At 45.6% G+C, this 16,526-nt stretch overlaps 1 protein-coding gene across 4 annotated transcripts in view; it reads left to right on the top strand.

The window, feature by feature from the left end:
• MYO1B (myosin IB) overlaps window positions 1-16,526 on the top strand; it is a 175,072-nt gene that overhangs the window by 26,634 nt on the left and 131,912 nt on the right. For all 4 annotated transcript variants that reach the window (XM_082690485.1, XM_082690486.1, XM_082690487.1 and 1 more), the window contains exon 2: window positions 4,983-5,126. In XM_082690485.1, coding sequence (XP_082546611.1) covers window positions 4,992-5,126 — 135 coding nt within the window. In that variant the 5' untranslated portion in view covers window positions 4,983-4,991. The remainder of the gene's footprint in view (window positions 1-4,982; window positions 5,127-16,526) is intronic.

Genomic DNA, 16,526 nt, shown 5'->3' with positions numbered 1-16,526 from the left:
CCGTCAATCACCCACAGCTTTGACCATCATCCAGGACTCCCGACCCCAGGATGATGTGATTGGCTGTGTGTGAGCCACATTACTTGCGGGGAGAGAGCAGGGCCGCCGCCATTGAGTTCTGCCGTGGGACCTGCGTGCTACTGCTCAGTATGTTCCTTGTCATCGTAAGGTAAGTGGGGACTCCCCAGAAGGATGATCAGTTTCCAACAGGAGGAGGCCTGTGCACTGGATAGTGTCCCTGTAGAAAGAGAGACAGAGGTCTACAGGGGCTGTCCCTTTTGGCTGCCCAGTGTTCACATACACCTTTTTCTTTTCACCACACTTGGGAGTGTGAGAATCCCGGGTCCCGGCCCACACAGTGCAGCTAGCCCCCGCATGGCTGGAAGCACAGCCGCGCCCTGGTCAGAGGCTGTGCTGTTCCAGAAGCTCTCCTCTGCCCGCTGTCTTCGGGGCCCATCTGGGGTGAGCACTGGGCAAGATGGCGCTGGCAGGGGTTGCGGGTCGTACCGCTCTGTCGTTCTGGTTCTTAGACTTGGAGCCCTTGGGGCAGGCTGTCTTAAGGATCACGTCATCGTTCAGTCCCATCAGCCAGACTTCTTCGGCAGCACAGATCCCTTAAAAGTATGTTGGCTTTTAAGGTTTCTCTGCGTCCATGGACTGGTAACCGACATCTGAGATCCTGCCAACTCCCAAGGGTTTGGACCTTGAACTTGGTCTGAGAACTTGTCTCCTGGCAGTGAGATCTAGCCATGAGTGGTGGAGAGTGTCTTAGCTCTTGCTTAGTAGAACCTCCCCGGGACAGGTAGGAAGTGGAGGAAACAGTAGAGTGCTTGATGCCTCTCCTGTGCTACAGCTTCATGCTGGGGGCACTCTCCCCGCCTCCGGCCCTGGAGACAGAATGGGTGGCGCTTTGCACAGGTCCCCTTCCCTCTGTATTTCCCAGCTCCCGCCAGAGCGACTGCGTTTAGCAGCCCCTTCTGTTCTGCGCCCCGGCTGTCAGACCATCCAGAGGCACAGCAAGCCTGTCTTCTTGTAGATCCTTCAGTAGCCAACACAGATTCCAGCATCCGAAGTTTTCTCAAATTCTGTGAGGTTGGAAGCACAAGGTCTGAGGCATAAGGCATGACAGTTGTCATCAGTCGTTTACTATGACGAATGAGGGGTGATCATCCTGCTGGTCCAAGACGGTAAAGTCTGCACACCCCCTCCCTTGTGGCCTTGGCTCAGTCAGTCCCAGCACCGCTGTGGGTTCCTTCCAACACTCTGCTGCCGTGTACCAGCTTCTTCTATTAGCTAAGATGTTTTCTGGTGCACATAATAGGAAATTCAGCTCAAACAGCTTAGACAGGAAGGAGAATTAATTAGCCTCCGTGTGTGTAGACTTAGGAGCTGTGGAACAAGTTTCAGCTGCAATTTGATCTAGAGGTTTGTGATGTTGTTAGGGCTCCTGTGCTAATTCTCATTTATTTATTTTTTTTGCCCTACTTTCCTCCATGTGTTGCTGTCCTCCTCAGACTAACCTTCTCCCATGCTCCACCCTGAAAGTAGACATGACCATGGCGGTCCCACGAATCAAATTTAAATCCTGCCCTCCAGAGGTGGATGGAACCTTTGTCCTAAGACACCAACCTAAAGCTCGAGGCTTTAGTTTTTAGTTTTAGTTTTAGTTTTAAAAACTTTCAGTTTTTAAAAAAAACTAAAAAACTTTAGTTTTAGTTTTAGTTTTAGTTTTAGTTTTAAAAGCTGTTAGGTTTTAGTTATTTGACCAGCCCCGAACCGATTACAGTGGCTGGAAGCTGGTCATGTTGGTTGCCTTAGTCTAGGTGGATTATGTGCTACGGTGCTGGCACATGGGATGAAATGGACCTCCTTAGAACAACATGGGTTTCCATGGGGGTCTTGGGAAGGCGAAGGTAGACATAAATGTGTCAAATAAGACATATCCTCAGTGCTTTACGTCCGTGCTCATTGGATGCTCCCATGTGAGCTCCAGCTCCCATGCTTCCATAAACTCTGACAGTTTATGGAAATCTCCAGTTAGTCATTCTGAACCAAACCCAGGCTGAATCCAGTAGTCAGGGTAAGGGGATTCAGTCCATTTGTAGGATGCAAGGGAAGTGCCTCTGTGCCCGGTTTGTCCCTGTCCTTCTTTACCCTGAGGATGAGGGTCGGGGTGTTACCCTTTCCAACCCCAAAGTACTTGGGTGCTAAAAATGACAAAACAAAATAAACCCGAAATGGAACAAAAGGATGCTTGAATAGCTAAATGAATGTTGAAATCAGCTTCTCAGCGGGTGTGCTGTATTGGTGTGATATGGTTTGCAGAGGTTGTGTTTCCAGAATTTTCTACTTTTACGGACTCCCTGTTGTAGCTCAGCATTTGTTTCCTCCTCTTCCCCGCTTTGGATTATGAAGTTGGGGTGGAAGTGTAAAAACTAGAACCCATGCAAACCTGCCTGAAACTTGTATTTGAAATGATGGTAAAGGAGGTTTAATTACAGAGGCAGATTGCTTAATTATTGTTACCTGCAGCGAGGTCCTTGTCTTTCTGCAGAGGCTTCTATAAATAGACTTCAGACCCAGCCCCCAGGGCATAGTTCCCTTTCAGCCTCTTTGCTTAATTTAAATTGCTGGTTTGATGGGGTTATTTTTGAAACCCTTCTCAGGTTGACTTCCCCCTTAATCCCTAAACCTTCTACCCTCATCTGCCAAATTATATGTAATGCACTGGAGCTGGAGTGCTTTTGGCATTTCATGAGTCTGAGAACTTGAAATTTGATTTAAATGTTAATTTATTGCGACAAAGGTTGGGTGCTTATGTTCCTGTTCCTGTGCATGTCTGTCGGTGGACTTGGCATGAGACCAGGTGCTCTCCCGGTTCCTGCATCCCCGGAGAGCAGCAGGTGCCCCCTCCCACCCGGATTATTTTAAAACAAGAGTCTAGCCTAGTTCAGAATGCATGAAGCTATTCTATTGTTGGGTTTTAGTGATACCTATGGCCATTTACTCCAGGTGTAGTTGGCATGAAATTTAAAAAAAAGAATATATATATGTATACACACACACACACTAAAAAGTTGACTCCATTTTTCTTCTTTTGAATATTAAATACTTTCTTAGTGGGTTATTTTTATTTATGAGAGACCTTTTCTCTCTACTTCTTTTTGTCTCTCTTTTCTGGCTTTTCGGTGTATACTTAAATATTGTTCCAATAAGGTCAGATATAAAGGAGTATTTGTGGATTCATATGAATCATAGTAATTAACAAGAAAGAATTGCATAATTCTTACCCCTTCTCAGTTCTCTTGCAAACAGCCCAAGTAAATATAGTTTCTGTTGCCTCTAGGAGACCTACTAGATGTTCTAGGCTAGAATAGGAAGGACATTTAATTAAATTGCTATCCTAAGTAAGCAGACCAGCCTTTGTATAAGATGTAATATGCCTGGGTGACTCCTTAATGAAAAGAATTAAATGTACTCTCCCCTCAGTCTTAGGGGCATGAATATATGAGTATTTATTAGTTTCCTGAAGTATTGTTTAGTAGTAGTATACTGAAAGCATACAAAATTGACTTATGCATCAGAAGCATTTAGAGAGACTATCTTATCTTAGATGAATGTGGTTTTACATCCTGGTAATATTAGAAAAAGTAACAAAACACACTCTACTTTTCCATGTTCATATATTTGAAAGAATTTTAGAACTCTTGTCAGCAATCAGATACGAAGGCTTGGGGATTTAACATTCTACTTTTGGGAGGCATCATTCACATTAGTGGGGCGGGTAAGAATGCTGCCTTTGTAGTGTGCCTCTCTTTCTGCGTGATAGACTTTCAGATGGAGCTGGAGGGAAACCGTAGTATTTCTAGTCTATTTGTTTCATGTTCATTTGATTTAGCTGTTGTGGTGGGTCTCTTGGGATGAGGATGGAGAACATGGAGGTCAGTCCTGGCAGGTTATAGAGGAGACCTCTAATTTACAGCAGGGTATGTTCCTTTATGAGTCAGTGCTGATGGCTGGAATGAAGCCCCCATGTCCCCCCGCTGTAGATGCCATGTTAGAAGTGGTGATTGAGTTCTTTGACACAAAATGTAATGCACTCTTAAGTAATCATAAGCAAAATTTCTTACCTTTCTGAGCTTCTTCATCTTAAAATGAGGATAATGATCCTAGTATCTACCTCATAGAGTTTTTGTGAAGATGAAATGAATGAATGCATCTGAAGTTCTTGATACAGTGTCTGATGTGTAGCAAGTCCTCAAATGTTAGTATCACCTTAAAACCATTATTTCCCGGAAAATGCCTTCTGAATTTCATCGTGGAGTACTGAGAGATGCCATCTTGGGGGAAGCAGGTCCTTACAGGTTCAAGTTTGACACTGGTATGCAGGGGCTGGTGGAAAAGGCTGGGTTTGTTCTCTTGCTAGAGTTTTGCAACCTCTGTGGGGAGGGGATGGTCTTAAAGAGGCACAGACTTCCACTTACAAAATAAAGTCAAAGGGATGAAAAATGCAGCATAGGGAATGTAATCAAGAATGCTGTAATAACGTGATAATAACGCAGTAAGAACCCTTACCGTGGTGAGCATCTTGTAATGTATGTTCGTGTTGAATCCCATGTTGTACACCTGAAACTAATAGAATATTGCACGTCAGCCATACCTCAGTTAAAACAAAAAAAAAAAAAAAAGAAAGAAAAAGAAAATGGAGACCCTGGTATCCAAGTGGCTCCTCCTATAGATGGACTTAGCCTGGGGTGGTGATTTGGGAGGGAGGTTCCAGCACATGGAGCTTCTAGCGGCTTGGCAGTGACTGTGGCTGGCTCCGGGGCTTCTGGCTTAGGTTGGAGGGGAGGTGACAGCATTTGGGAGACAGACGAGTGCCCTTTGAAACTACCGGTGTTTCATTTCTCCAGTGGTGCTAAGAGCCCATCTGAAATAACTTTGCCCATTTAAATCTTCCCTTTTCTTCCTCTTTCCTCCAGGAAGAGACAATGGCCAAAATGGAGGTGAAAACGTCACTTCTGGACAATATGATTGGGGTTGGAGATATGGTTCTTTTAGAACCTCTCAATGAGGAGACCTTCATCAACAACCTCAAGAAGCGCTTTGACCATAATGAAATCTATGTGAGTATACGCTGAAGGTCGCCTATGGGGCTTAGACCTGGGGTTTCGTGGCCAAGAACTGGCTTCTCTTCTCCAGACTCTACTTTTTTCTCTTTGTTTGGTAGAGTCCAGAGGAATTTGTTTCTACTCTCACAGAGAGTTTTGGGTTGCTCGTTTGGCACATGAGTAATACTGATTAGAGTCAATGAGTCTGTTTTCCGAATGATGTTTACTGGGTGCAGAGTATCGCACTGGGTGTTGGAGGCGTCAGAGAGCGAGTGGAATACTGAGCTCCAGTCCTGAGGAACAGACATTCAGGAGGAGTTGTAACATCCATAGGCATCTTCCTGGATGCCTTCAGAAAATGAGGGTTTTATCCTCTGGGAAGCTGCTCATTAAAATGCAAGGCAGTGACTGTCAAGAAGGACATGAACTTGTTGACATTTGTCGATAGTCGAGAGACAGAAGCAGACTCTCAGATAAGGATATATGTTTGCTCCCTGGAGATTTCGGAGTAGTCCTGCCCCGCTACATGGAAGTGTAGTGTCATGTACAAAAACGAAAACATGAAGATCGACGATAATAGAATGTTTATGTACTGGAAATTCTTTATAAAGGATTTCATGCTGTGAGTTTAACTGTTGAGTTCCTTACATATATTTAAAACATGAGTAAAAAATACTTGCACGTGTGGCTTTTTAGGAATTTGGATAAAGCCCAGAAGTTTGCCTCTCTTCAGGTAGAGCTGTGTTGTTAACTAAGCCAAGAGGACGGGGCGCCGATCCTCCATCCCAGCAGCTGAGATGGAAACAGGACGCATGGATGGAAGTGGTTTCACGAGATGCCGCCTCGCTCCCGAGTCCTTTCCTTCTTTTTTGTAGCATGTCTGTTTGGAGATGAGTTGGATTATTGGGACATGCTTCATGTTTTTCTGTCTGTCAATGTGGGAGCAGTAAGAAGAAATATAAATAGAGACCTTGTCAACGATACGAGTAGGATCAATTATTACTTTTGTGGGATGAATATAGTTTAAAAAGTGATGTGCAAAGCTGAATTATTTTAGGCCACAAACAGTTAGCCAGTTATGTTTCAGGGATGACTTCGGATAATTAGTTTCTTTTGTTGAGGGAGGAGGGGCAGAGGGAGAGGGAGAGACAAAAATCTCAAGAAGGTTCCACACACAACGTGGAGCCTGATGAGGGACTCGATCTCACAACCCTGAGATCATGACCCAAGCCGAAATCAAGAGTTGGACACTTACCCGGCTAAGCCCCCCCAGATGCCCTAGGATAATTCATTTCTTAAGGAAATGGTAGTTGTCATCTGGAACTTGAACTTTTTATCTTTCTGGATTTGTGTTGCTAAAAGTAGGTGAGGTTGACAATCGCTTGAGATACGCACATACTGCTTGCAGAATATTATCGTGATAACCAGATCCCAAGTTCAGAGATGGAGTTATGGAGACTGCGGATGCAAATGGAAAAGGTATAAAGTCTGCTGCCGGCCAGGGAGGAGGTCCCGCTTGGCTTGGCAGCGAGGCCAGCGTCCCCTTCCCGCAGAGCGGAGCGGCTCGGCTTTCAGGTGGGAAAGTGCCGGGCTCTGCGGCTTTCACTGAAAGCACAGTCTGACAGCCAGTTAAAGACAGACTTTTGAACACTGGTCTTTGAGATGGAGATAGGAGCAATCAGTTCTATCGTAAGTAACACTGCTGATCATTTTTCTTTTTGGCTCGAAGAAACACAGATCACTTTTAGTGGGATTGAAAATGGGATGGAGAGCAGCACGTTACAGGCGTTCCCATACCTGATTTTTTGTGCCGACTGAGATAATATAATCCCCTTTTTAACAAAATGCCAAATGTTAATGTTCATGGGTCCTCAGCAGACAAAATGTCTGGGTTTCAGCCCTACCTAATTTTATTTTCTAACCATTTGAGGAATGCCCTTCTGGTATAACAAAAACAGAAGCAGAAAATGGCTTTCTGCTTCTAGATAGTCCTATCAGTTAACATTTTCTGAGGTATGTGAGGGCTGCCATTTCCGTGAGATGTGTGCCTTCATTTTACAACAAAACATACATAATATTGGGAGGTTGGGCGTTCTCTATTTGAAGCAAAAAAAAAAAAAGTTACAGAGGAATTGTGTATAGTATGATCCTTCTTGTTTTATTGCGGGGTTTGCGGATGTGCACACGTGTTTGTCGAGAAAGGCATGGTAACTTCGGGCGTCGGGCGGAATGAGATATGGGGGACAGGGAAGGGTTACCCTTTTAGATCTCCATATTATAGAACTCATTAAGTCAAGCATGTATTGTTTTTGGTAATAAAAAAAATACTATACGCTAAATTAGATCATTATACCTCTGTAAGCCCATATGTCATCTATATCCCCCTTGAGAAATCTGTTTCTGGCTCTTATTTTGGTACTGTTCCTGCTTTGCTTTTGTTCATAGGTTGCTGCAGGATTGTTAGCCTGATGCCAGAGGCCACGTTAATATGACATATGATGTTTTACTGTCTTGTACTTCACCTTGTTTTTAAATTGTTTCCTGGACGATGAAAGTACAGGGTTTTGTTTTTTTTTTTTAAATCTCTTTTGTAGTCTCACAGTTTTATACTGTAGAAATGGGTCCACCACGATCCACCGTATGGACAAAAATGATTGTTCTTGAGTTCAGAAGCCATGGTTGGTACCGGGGCCAGTGAATGGAAGGACCTTGACTCAGACTTTGGGACTCTGGGTATCTGTATAGACTTAACAGGCTCCTTCGTGAACCAGCTCAAGATCAGGGGACCTTCTTCTTCCATCCTGCCATCTGTCCACTCGTCCCCACACCCCCAATATCTGGGGATAAGAAATAGTCCCTGCCGTCACAGAGCACTCACAAGGGACTAGTTGGCTTCTAGATAGAAGTTTTCAACTTTCTGGATCATTCATAACTATTAGTGGTTTTCTGGATCTCCAGCGCCCTGACCCTGGCAGTAGACTCCCTTGTGATCCTGTCATAAATCAGAAGAAGCCCTGGGTGGACTGGTGGTTTACGCACATACCCCTGAACCACTGACTGGTCTGGTGACCAGGATGAACTGGGTGGCTTCAGAACATGACGTCCACCCCTAAGACTGGTGTAGGGTCAGCTCTTTCCAGAGATGCGCTGTGTGTCAGTAGGTGAATACCCAACCAGATGTATTGATGACCCTGTTCAAAGAAGCGGAAGGGAAGAAAGAGGAGTCCGTGCGGATGAGGTCATTGCTGTAAACCCGTCCCATGTTTGATGGGGAGTTTGCGGTGAGTGCCTTTGTGGATGTTGGTACCAAAAGGATATGCCCCATGGAAAGCGTAAATCATTTGAGTTCTGGGCTTCAGGTGTGCCCAAAGGCATGCTTTTCACACTTTCTCCCAAAGAATTTCTAATGGCAGAGAAGAGTAAATAGGTGCCCCAGGGACTCGGGGAACATAGTTGAAGTCCATCCATGTCAGAGAAGTTTTGTTGAAATATTTGTTTCCAAAGTAATTCAACTTAATTCCGTCCTGTAATGCATATGGATTTTGTCCATTATACTCCTTGCAGCCCTTTGAGTAATACATATTTCTGGTGCTGACAAGTACATTTAGTTTGCTTTTTATCTGAATTGTCAGATCGGGGGTCATCCAGATGTAGGGGGCTGAATTAGTCCAATTTCATGATCTTAAGTTAAACCAATTGTAACTGTGAGTGACTGCTTTGAAAGTCTCATAAAAATTGTCCTCATTTTTCCAAGTTAGTGCTGGAATCGGGATCCCCGTACAGATGGGATCAGATACTTTTATGGAAGATACTCGAGGGCATGTTCAGCAACATCTTTGCTTTGTCTTGAGGTGGGTTCATGCGTTGGTTCACCATCCTGTTTGGTTCACCATCCCGTTTGTGGCCAGGCAGGGTTCCGGAATCTGGGACAGTTGCAGACATTGGTGTGATCTTTGCAGTAAGAGCTCTTCAGCTGGACACGGAGAGGATCAGGTGAGAGTAGAGCGAGGGAACGTTGGCCCAATGGGATAACAGGCAGGGTCAGAGACTCTGTTTGCTTTTACGCCTCCCTCTGGGCAGAGTTCGGTTCCGGCTGGGACAAGTTGCAGGACGTGCCTTTCGGTCTTGCAGTCTGTGTGGGGTCAGTGTTGGGAAATGCTGGCTGTGGCAGGACTGAGCGTCACTCCTCTGTACTCTTTCTGCCTTTGTCCGTCCTTCCTGCCTCCCCCACCCTACCCCTGCCCTGGCCCGACTTAAGGTGGCAGGATTTCATGTGGACTTGTGGTGGAGGAGACCCACCCAGACACGGTTCTGTTTTTAGGGTGGCTGGTCAGGACTGTGGTTCTGTTCAGGAACAGGAAAGCTGCAATTTAGGTGAGAACAAGGCCCAGGGCAAATTTGGAAACCGAAGCACCAAGGTGTCTGTTCTCTGACAAGAAGTATTTTTGGTGCTGGCAAGGCAGTTTAGTTTGTTTTCCATCTGAATTGTTTGGTTGGGGATCATCCGGATAGGGAGGACTGAATTAGTCCAGATTCAGGATCTGAAGTCGAACTAATTGTAGATGTAAAAGTGACTGCTTTGAAAGTCTAGTAAAGATTGTCTGAATTTTTCGAAGTTAGTGCTGGACTTAGGGTCCCCCAAGGAGGAAATCAAAGTTACTTTCGTAGTGGCGTTGAAGCCGCTGCGAGTGCATGATTGGCTCAGTTTAAAGTAGCGCAAAGTACACACACGAACAATAATACCCGCCAACATTTATATATACTTACTTGAAGTTTCAAAAACACTTTCCACTTACACAGCTTAGGGGTAGGGGAAAATTCATGGGAATTTGGCATTAATGACTTCTTAGTTTTCTGTTTCTGCATGACAAATTTCCCCCAAACTTTGCAACTTGGAGTAACATATGATTCTTATCTCATCTTTTCTGGGGGTCAGGTGTTGGGGGCGGGGCTGACCTGGGCCCTCTTTGGGCTGTGTTGTTCAGGTCTCACGGGGACGTTGGCCGAGAGCGGGGCTGGTGTGCCGGCGTCCAGTTTAATGTCGTTCCTGCTCCTGGGACGTTCTCTGATCTTTTCTCCTTTTTAAAATTTGCTTTAAGGATATCCTTTTCTTGCAATTCTTGGAATTACGCTTTTGGAAACAATAATTCAGATGGTACAGGCACGCATAACATAGAAATGGGGTTTTTCTCTGCCCGGTTACCCAGTCTCATTTCTAGAAGTAATCGTAGTTAAGAGAGTGGTGGATCGCTTTCCAGATTCTGTTAGCTTCATGAACAAATCAATTTTTTTCCTACAGTTGGAAGTAGGAAGAAGATGGCTCTTGACCCAGAGAACCCAGACCCATAAATGTTTGAGTGAAAAACAAATCCATTTTTACTGTCCCCCTCCATCCCACCTGGACCAAGAGGGAAAGGAGGAGGGATTCTCTGACCTGGTCCATGAGGTGCCTCGACATGATAGGGGACGGGTGGTTCACCGGGAGCGGACTGTCCCGGGCTCCCTGGAAAGGGACCTGCAGGAGACGGGACGCTCGCATTGCGTGTGTTTCCCAGATTGTCTGGAACAGAGATGAAGGCTCTGTCGGAAGGCTGGATGACGCTGCTAAAGAAGAGGGACCACGGGGCTGAGGAGAAACGTTGTGTCTAGTTTCTGAGCACAGTATCTCTTGGACAGTTTTGTCATATTTTCCCAAACAATGATTCTTGGTGACAGCTCTCCAGTGTCAACCTGCCTCAGCTATCTTAAAGCCTTTGGTGATTAGAAAATTTCTTCCTCTCAGAGCTTGCAAAGCGGGCACAAAGTGGTTTCATTATGCAGGCGCTCTGCGGTACTTAAAATGTTTGTATAACTGTGTAGCATTTTTAATATATTAATTTAAATGTTCAGTCAAAACCATATTTGAGGTTTGAGCTGAAGGAAATGAAGGCCTGACCTTGGACCTGCAGTGGTGGTATTTGTTGTTGTTGTTTAAAGATTTTATTTATTTATTTGACAGAGATCACAAGCAGGCAGAGGGGCAGGCAGAGAGAGAGAGAGGAGGAAGCAGGCTCCCCGCTGAGCTGAGAGCCCGATGTGGGGCTCGATCCCAGAACTCCGGGATCATGACCTGAGCCGAAGGCAGAGGCTTTAACCCACTGAGCCACCCAGGCGCCCCAGTGGTGGTATGTTTTGATGGCAGTGTGGTGGGTACAACACCAGTCGTGACTCTGCCACTTATTGTCTGTAAGACCTAGGACAAGTGCCTTAACCCCCAGGAGACTGGTTTATTATTGCTAAAATTGTAAATGGTAATGACTCACATTTATTAAGTCTTACTGGTATTGTGTGCTATTCTTTTTGTTGTTGTTGTTTGTTTAAGATTTTATTTATTTGAGAAAGTGAGAGTGAGACAGGACATACACACAGAGGGAGAGGGAGAGAGGGAAGCAGACTCCCCACTGAGCTGGGAGCCCAGTGTGGGGCTCAATCCCAGGACAGTGGGATTTTACTAGAAGGAAACTAAGGCTCAGAAAGCTTGTCACTCGTCCAAGGTCACACGGCAAGTAGGTGGTCAAGCTGGGATTCACATTCAGGACGTCTGGGTCCAGAGTTCATGCTTTGAACATTAGTCCTGTTGAGTACATGATTGCTGCGGACGTTTAGCGATTCTACTGATGTCCTAGTATCCGCAGTCTGCAGTGTGCTATCCGAAGTGATCGAGTGTGCAATTGAAGAATGTGTAGATTTGGAACAGGGTAGTCTCAACAATCCAGACACATAGCTGAGGTGACGGCATTCCTGCCACATATTGAGTTAGTGTTCAGCAGCACAGTGACGTGAACTAGGTTGACGGGGAGTGTGTTCAGTTCTAAAGGCGCAGGCACTTGATAGTCCAAGCAAAGTGATAGCAGCTGTTGGGATGATGCTTGCCCCTCTGGGAGTTGGGGGGAGGCCTTGGGAGGAGGTTGTTTTCATCATGGTCACTGGATGGCAGGAGATTGACAGCTGCGTGAGGTCCTTCACCTTTATGAGCATAAAATAGAGGAGAGGGAGCAGACCAGCACAAGGGGCATGTGGCCACGTCACATGACCAACTCAGCTTGACCCCCCTCCCCGCGAGGCACCTAGTTCTGGTGTGACATCTATACCACAGATCTATATTAATGGCCATCCTAATTTCTAAAGCATTTCTAGACTGTTTTGGAGGGCTGGAGGCTGCGATACAATGCGGCATGTTGGAAAAGGCACAGGCCTTTGGCGCATAGACCTAAGGTTGACCCTTGGCCGCTCACAACCACTGTGGGCGGTGTGAGTTCTCCTCCCCTCAGCAGGGATCACGATGCTCATCTTGTTGAGTCACGGTAGGGATTACGGGGCCTCAGCCTGGTGCCTGGAACACAGCAGGTGTGGAGGGCCTGGCAGGAGCCATGGCCATCTATAAACCTTGGAAACCCAGAGGACTTTTCTTGAAGGTTTCAGGCACTGAGATTTCCTTGTAATTATAGTCTTTCTCTTAACCTCCCTGTCTCCCATGCTCTTCCTCCCTCTTTTCCCTGCCCTCATCTTGGTATTCATTGAACAGTTTTCATTGTTGTTGTGTTGCAAATACCGTTTTCAGCTTGTCATATACCTGTAGCACAGGACCACTCTGTACCTTAGCTGAGAGGCTTTTATTAGGTCTAGAGAACGATACATATTTGGAAAATACTTGTCTCATAATAGAGTTTATCTCAACAGTGATATTATAGTATTATGTTACTCTGCTCTAAAATAAAGGCTGCCTGAGATGGTATTTTTAGCCAGTACTTCGGCGTGGCATAGAACTCATATATAGTTCTCTAATTCGTAGTCTGAAATGACTGGCAGCACAGGAACAGAGGATTATAATATGATGGCAGTTTCGTCAAGCCTTGGGCTAACAGCGACCATGCCTGACCAGCTTGCTGGCCTCCCTTGGCAGCCATGGTTTGGGTGGCCTCTGGCATACGTATGGGCTCCGGATCTAAGAGCAGTGACTTACGGCACAGCAGAGATAAAAAGAGGAGCAGGACTTATTTCTTTTTTTAAGTTTAGGATTGAGAATTACAGAAAAAGTAAAACATCAGTGAAAGCAGATGCTGGCAGTCATGGTGTAGTGAGGCTGTGATGGCCCCCTTGTGAGCAGAAACTGTGAATAAGCATCTTTGAAGTAGACCAGCTGTGGGGTAGAAAGGGAGACAACAGTTGGTAGCAGGCCCAGAAGAAGCCGAAGCATGGGCAGGGGATGAGCACAAGGATAGTGGAACCAGACAGGAAGCCTTCACTGTCTTGTGTTGCCTTGGCCTGATGCCACCTTCCACCCAGACTCACGCTGGGGTCCCAGCTTTGCTTGTAGCTTGCTGACGGGTTACTCAGGGACTCCTGGGCTGTTTCTTAGTGCAGCAGAACTCGGTGCTTGATGCAACTTGACGCATCTCTGTGCTGAGCAGTTGAAGGAATCTCTGTTCTACTGTCACAGGCTTTGGCATGAAACTATCACTAATGGTGAGACCTTGGGCAAGTCTTTTTTTTCTTTTTAAGATTTTATTTATTCATTTGAAAAAGAGAGAGCCAGAGGGAAAGGGAGAAGCAGGTTCCCTGCTGAGCAGGCAGCCCGGTGATGTGGGACTGGATTCCAGGATCCTGAGATCATGATCTGAGCCAAGGGCAGACACTTAACCCACTGAGCAACCCAGTCCCCAACCTTGGGAATGTTTTTAAAACCTTTGAATGCCTTCGGTTCCTCCTCCTGTGAAAATAGGCTATTATTAGTATGTTATATATATATTTTATGTAAGTATCACAGGTATGTTCCTAGAGCTGTGTGTGTGAGGCGCACACACGAATGCCACTGTGTTGGGTAGAAGACCCAGACTGTAGGCTACGCTGGTTATGGACCTCACACTTGTAATTTTTTCACTCAGGCATTTTTTCACAATTTTGAACTGTGTCTAGAGTGTTTGCTAGACCAAACTGTTTTTAAGAAAAACAAACAAGACAAAATTCCTTTTCGAGGGAATCTGGGAAATCTTACAAATGGGTAATTGAAAACACTGTGGCACATAATGTCTTGGTGTCTTGTGATCAGATTCCCAGGGTCGGAGAGACCCAAGAAGGGCCATTTCCTCCTCATGAAATGAATAGTGTGTTGTCATCTCTGAAGATTGGACCAGCTTGTCTTGTATAGTCATTTTCTTGGGTTCCTAGGGTTTTAATATTAGTTTCATTGAGACGGACCTCATGTGCTCATCTGGTAACTCTTCAAGTCCTTGTATACAAAGGCCATTTTGTAAGACTTCAGCATTATAGGACCCTTTAGGAATTTCGCTGAGACATTAGTGATATTGTAGGCTTTTGAAGCCTCACTTGGCTAGTCACGGTGGCCAGCAGGTTCCAGCAGAGCCAAACTGGGAGTTTCTGTGATCACGATAGGTGGGATTTATGGGACACTGGCTGTGCGTCGGGTGCTCTGTTTCCTGGTTGAACACAGAGTCCCGATTAACTCTCAAATTAGACAAAGGAGGAACCAGTGTCCTCCCTCTTGTTCAGGTGAGGAAACAGGCTCGGAGGAGTTAGATATATTACCCAGGTTCACACAAAACTGAAAAACTGCCTGGTAACTTGGAACCAAGGTTCACATAGCATTTCAAATGCATTTGAAGCATTAAGTTCTGTATGACGTAGAGTCTGTGTGAAGAGCTCAAGAATAAGTCGGTCTGTTTCAGCGTCTAACCCCCTCACTCCATGCACTCACTCTATTTTTTTTTTTTTTTTAAGATTTGTTTATTTATTTGAGAGAGCGAGAGAGAGCATGAGTGAGATGGGGTGGGGGGGTGGGCAGAGGAGAGAGTCCCAAGCAGAATCCCCACTGAGCGTGGAGCCTAATGCAGGGCTCGATATCATGAGCCTGAGATCAGGATCTGAGGCAAAATCAAGAGTCAGATGCTTAACTGACTGAGCCACCAGGCACCCCGTTTTTTAAAGATTTATTTATTTGAGAGAGAGCAAGAGAAAGAGAGAGCGTGCACGCTGACTCTGACTTCAGAACTAGTCTCAGACTCGATGGACTCATCTCCTCACCCTGACATTTGAGGCTCTCTGCCGTTGGAGCCAGTCTCGTTTCCTGGGCTGTTACTCACTGGAGGTCTGTGCCCAGGGCAGGCCGGCTCACTCCTGTCTTTGAAATCTGGGTGGGTAGGCCTTTGTGCCTCTCTCTCTGTTTTAATCCGTGTTGGAGCATCTGCCAGAATGTCCTCCTTGTCTCCTTGCCTCCTTTCCAAGACTGAACATATGCCAGTGTCTCTCTCTGCCTCTTGCTGTTTATCCACTTTTCCACCCGTGGACTTGGGCTGCCTCCGCCTTTTGCCGCGGGGTCAGTGCTGTGCTGGACCTGGGCGTACAGATAACCATTTTGAGTCTCTGGCAATTCATATTACTAAAAAAATTTTTTTGGAGACTACAACTGTCTTTGTGAAATTTTTTTGAAAAGAGGAGTTCAGTCATTACCTAAAACCTGAGTTCTCTTACGCCACTCTTTGGGGGAACATTACTTTATGTTGGTCACGCCCATCCTTTTAGACCTGCTCACATCTTTCGACTTTCTGGATCGTTTCTGGACCTCTGCAGTTCACAGGGACTGTTCCCTCACGTAGACCCAAAGCACTCACCTAGGCAATAAGAAGACAAATGACTTATCTAGCCAGGAATCGCTGAAATCTTATTTCATCCCCTTTTGTGGCTCGACAACTCTTTAAGTTTTATGTTTGATGATACAGAAGTCTTACCTTGTCAGTCTCACCCCCTAAGCTCTAATATAAGCCACTCAGGAGCACAGACCACAGGCGCGTCTTTGAGTTCCCACTATGCCTCACCCGATGTTGCGCATAAAGAAGGCCCTTAGTGACTGCCTTGCTCACTTCTTCAGAGGTTGTAGCCTGAGTTCTGTGGGAAGGGGCATTTTTACCTGGCTCCTGACCCATGCTGGATTTGAAGTGTTATCGCCGTGCCGTTGACAGTGGCTTGGATCCTGGGTTTTGGAGGAATCTTATGCATTCTCTAATACTTTTGGGGGACCATTTTAGGCTAAATTGTTAGCACTAAGTAAGATAATTCATGAAATGTTGCCTGTTGCCTTGCCACTCTCCTGGTTTATTTCTCTGATGTGCAAGGGTGATTTTTATACAGTGTCTTGCATGTCTTCATGATGGAGGCACAAATTTTGTGTGCTGGGATAAACGTTTAAAAAAAAATCTTTTCTGTTGAGATAAGAAATTTTCCCTGTAACTACATACTTTCCTCTCCCTTGTCCTTTTTCATTTAACCCTGGTGGCATGAGGGTTTCAGCGTTCCTCAGGTCCTCAGATAGGAGGCTTCTACCCAAGAGAGGCTCTCTGTCATACAAAGGTGAAGATGCTC

Source organism: Mustela nivalis (genome assembly GCF_964662115.1).
Source record: "Mustela nivalis genome assembly, chromosome: 11".
NCBI classification, from domain to species: domain Eukaryota; kingdom Metazoa; phylum Chordata; class Mammalia; order Carnivora; family Mustelidae; genus Mustela; species Mustela nivalis.
The sequence above is the reverse complement of the archived record's forward strand: the minus strand, read 5'-3'. Positions and strand labels throughout refer to the sequence as shown.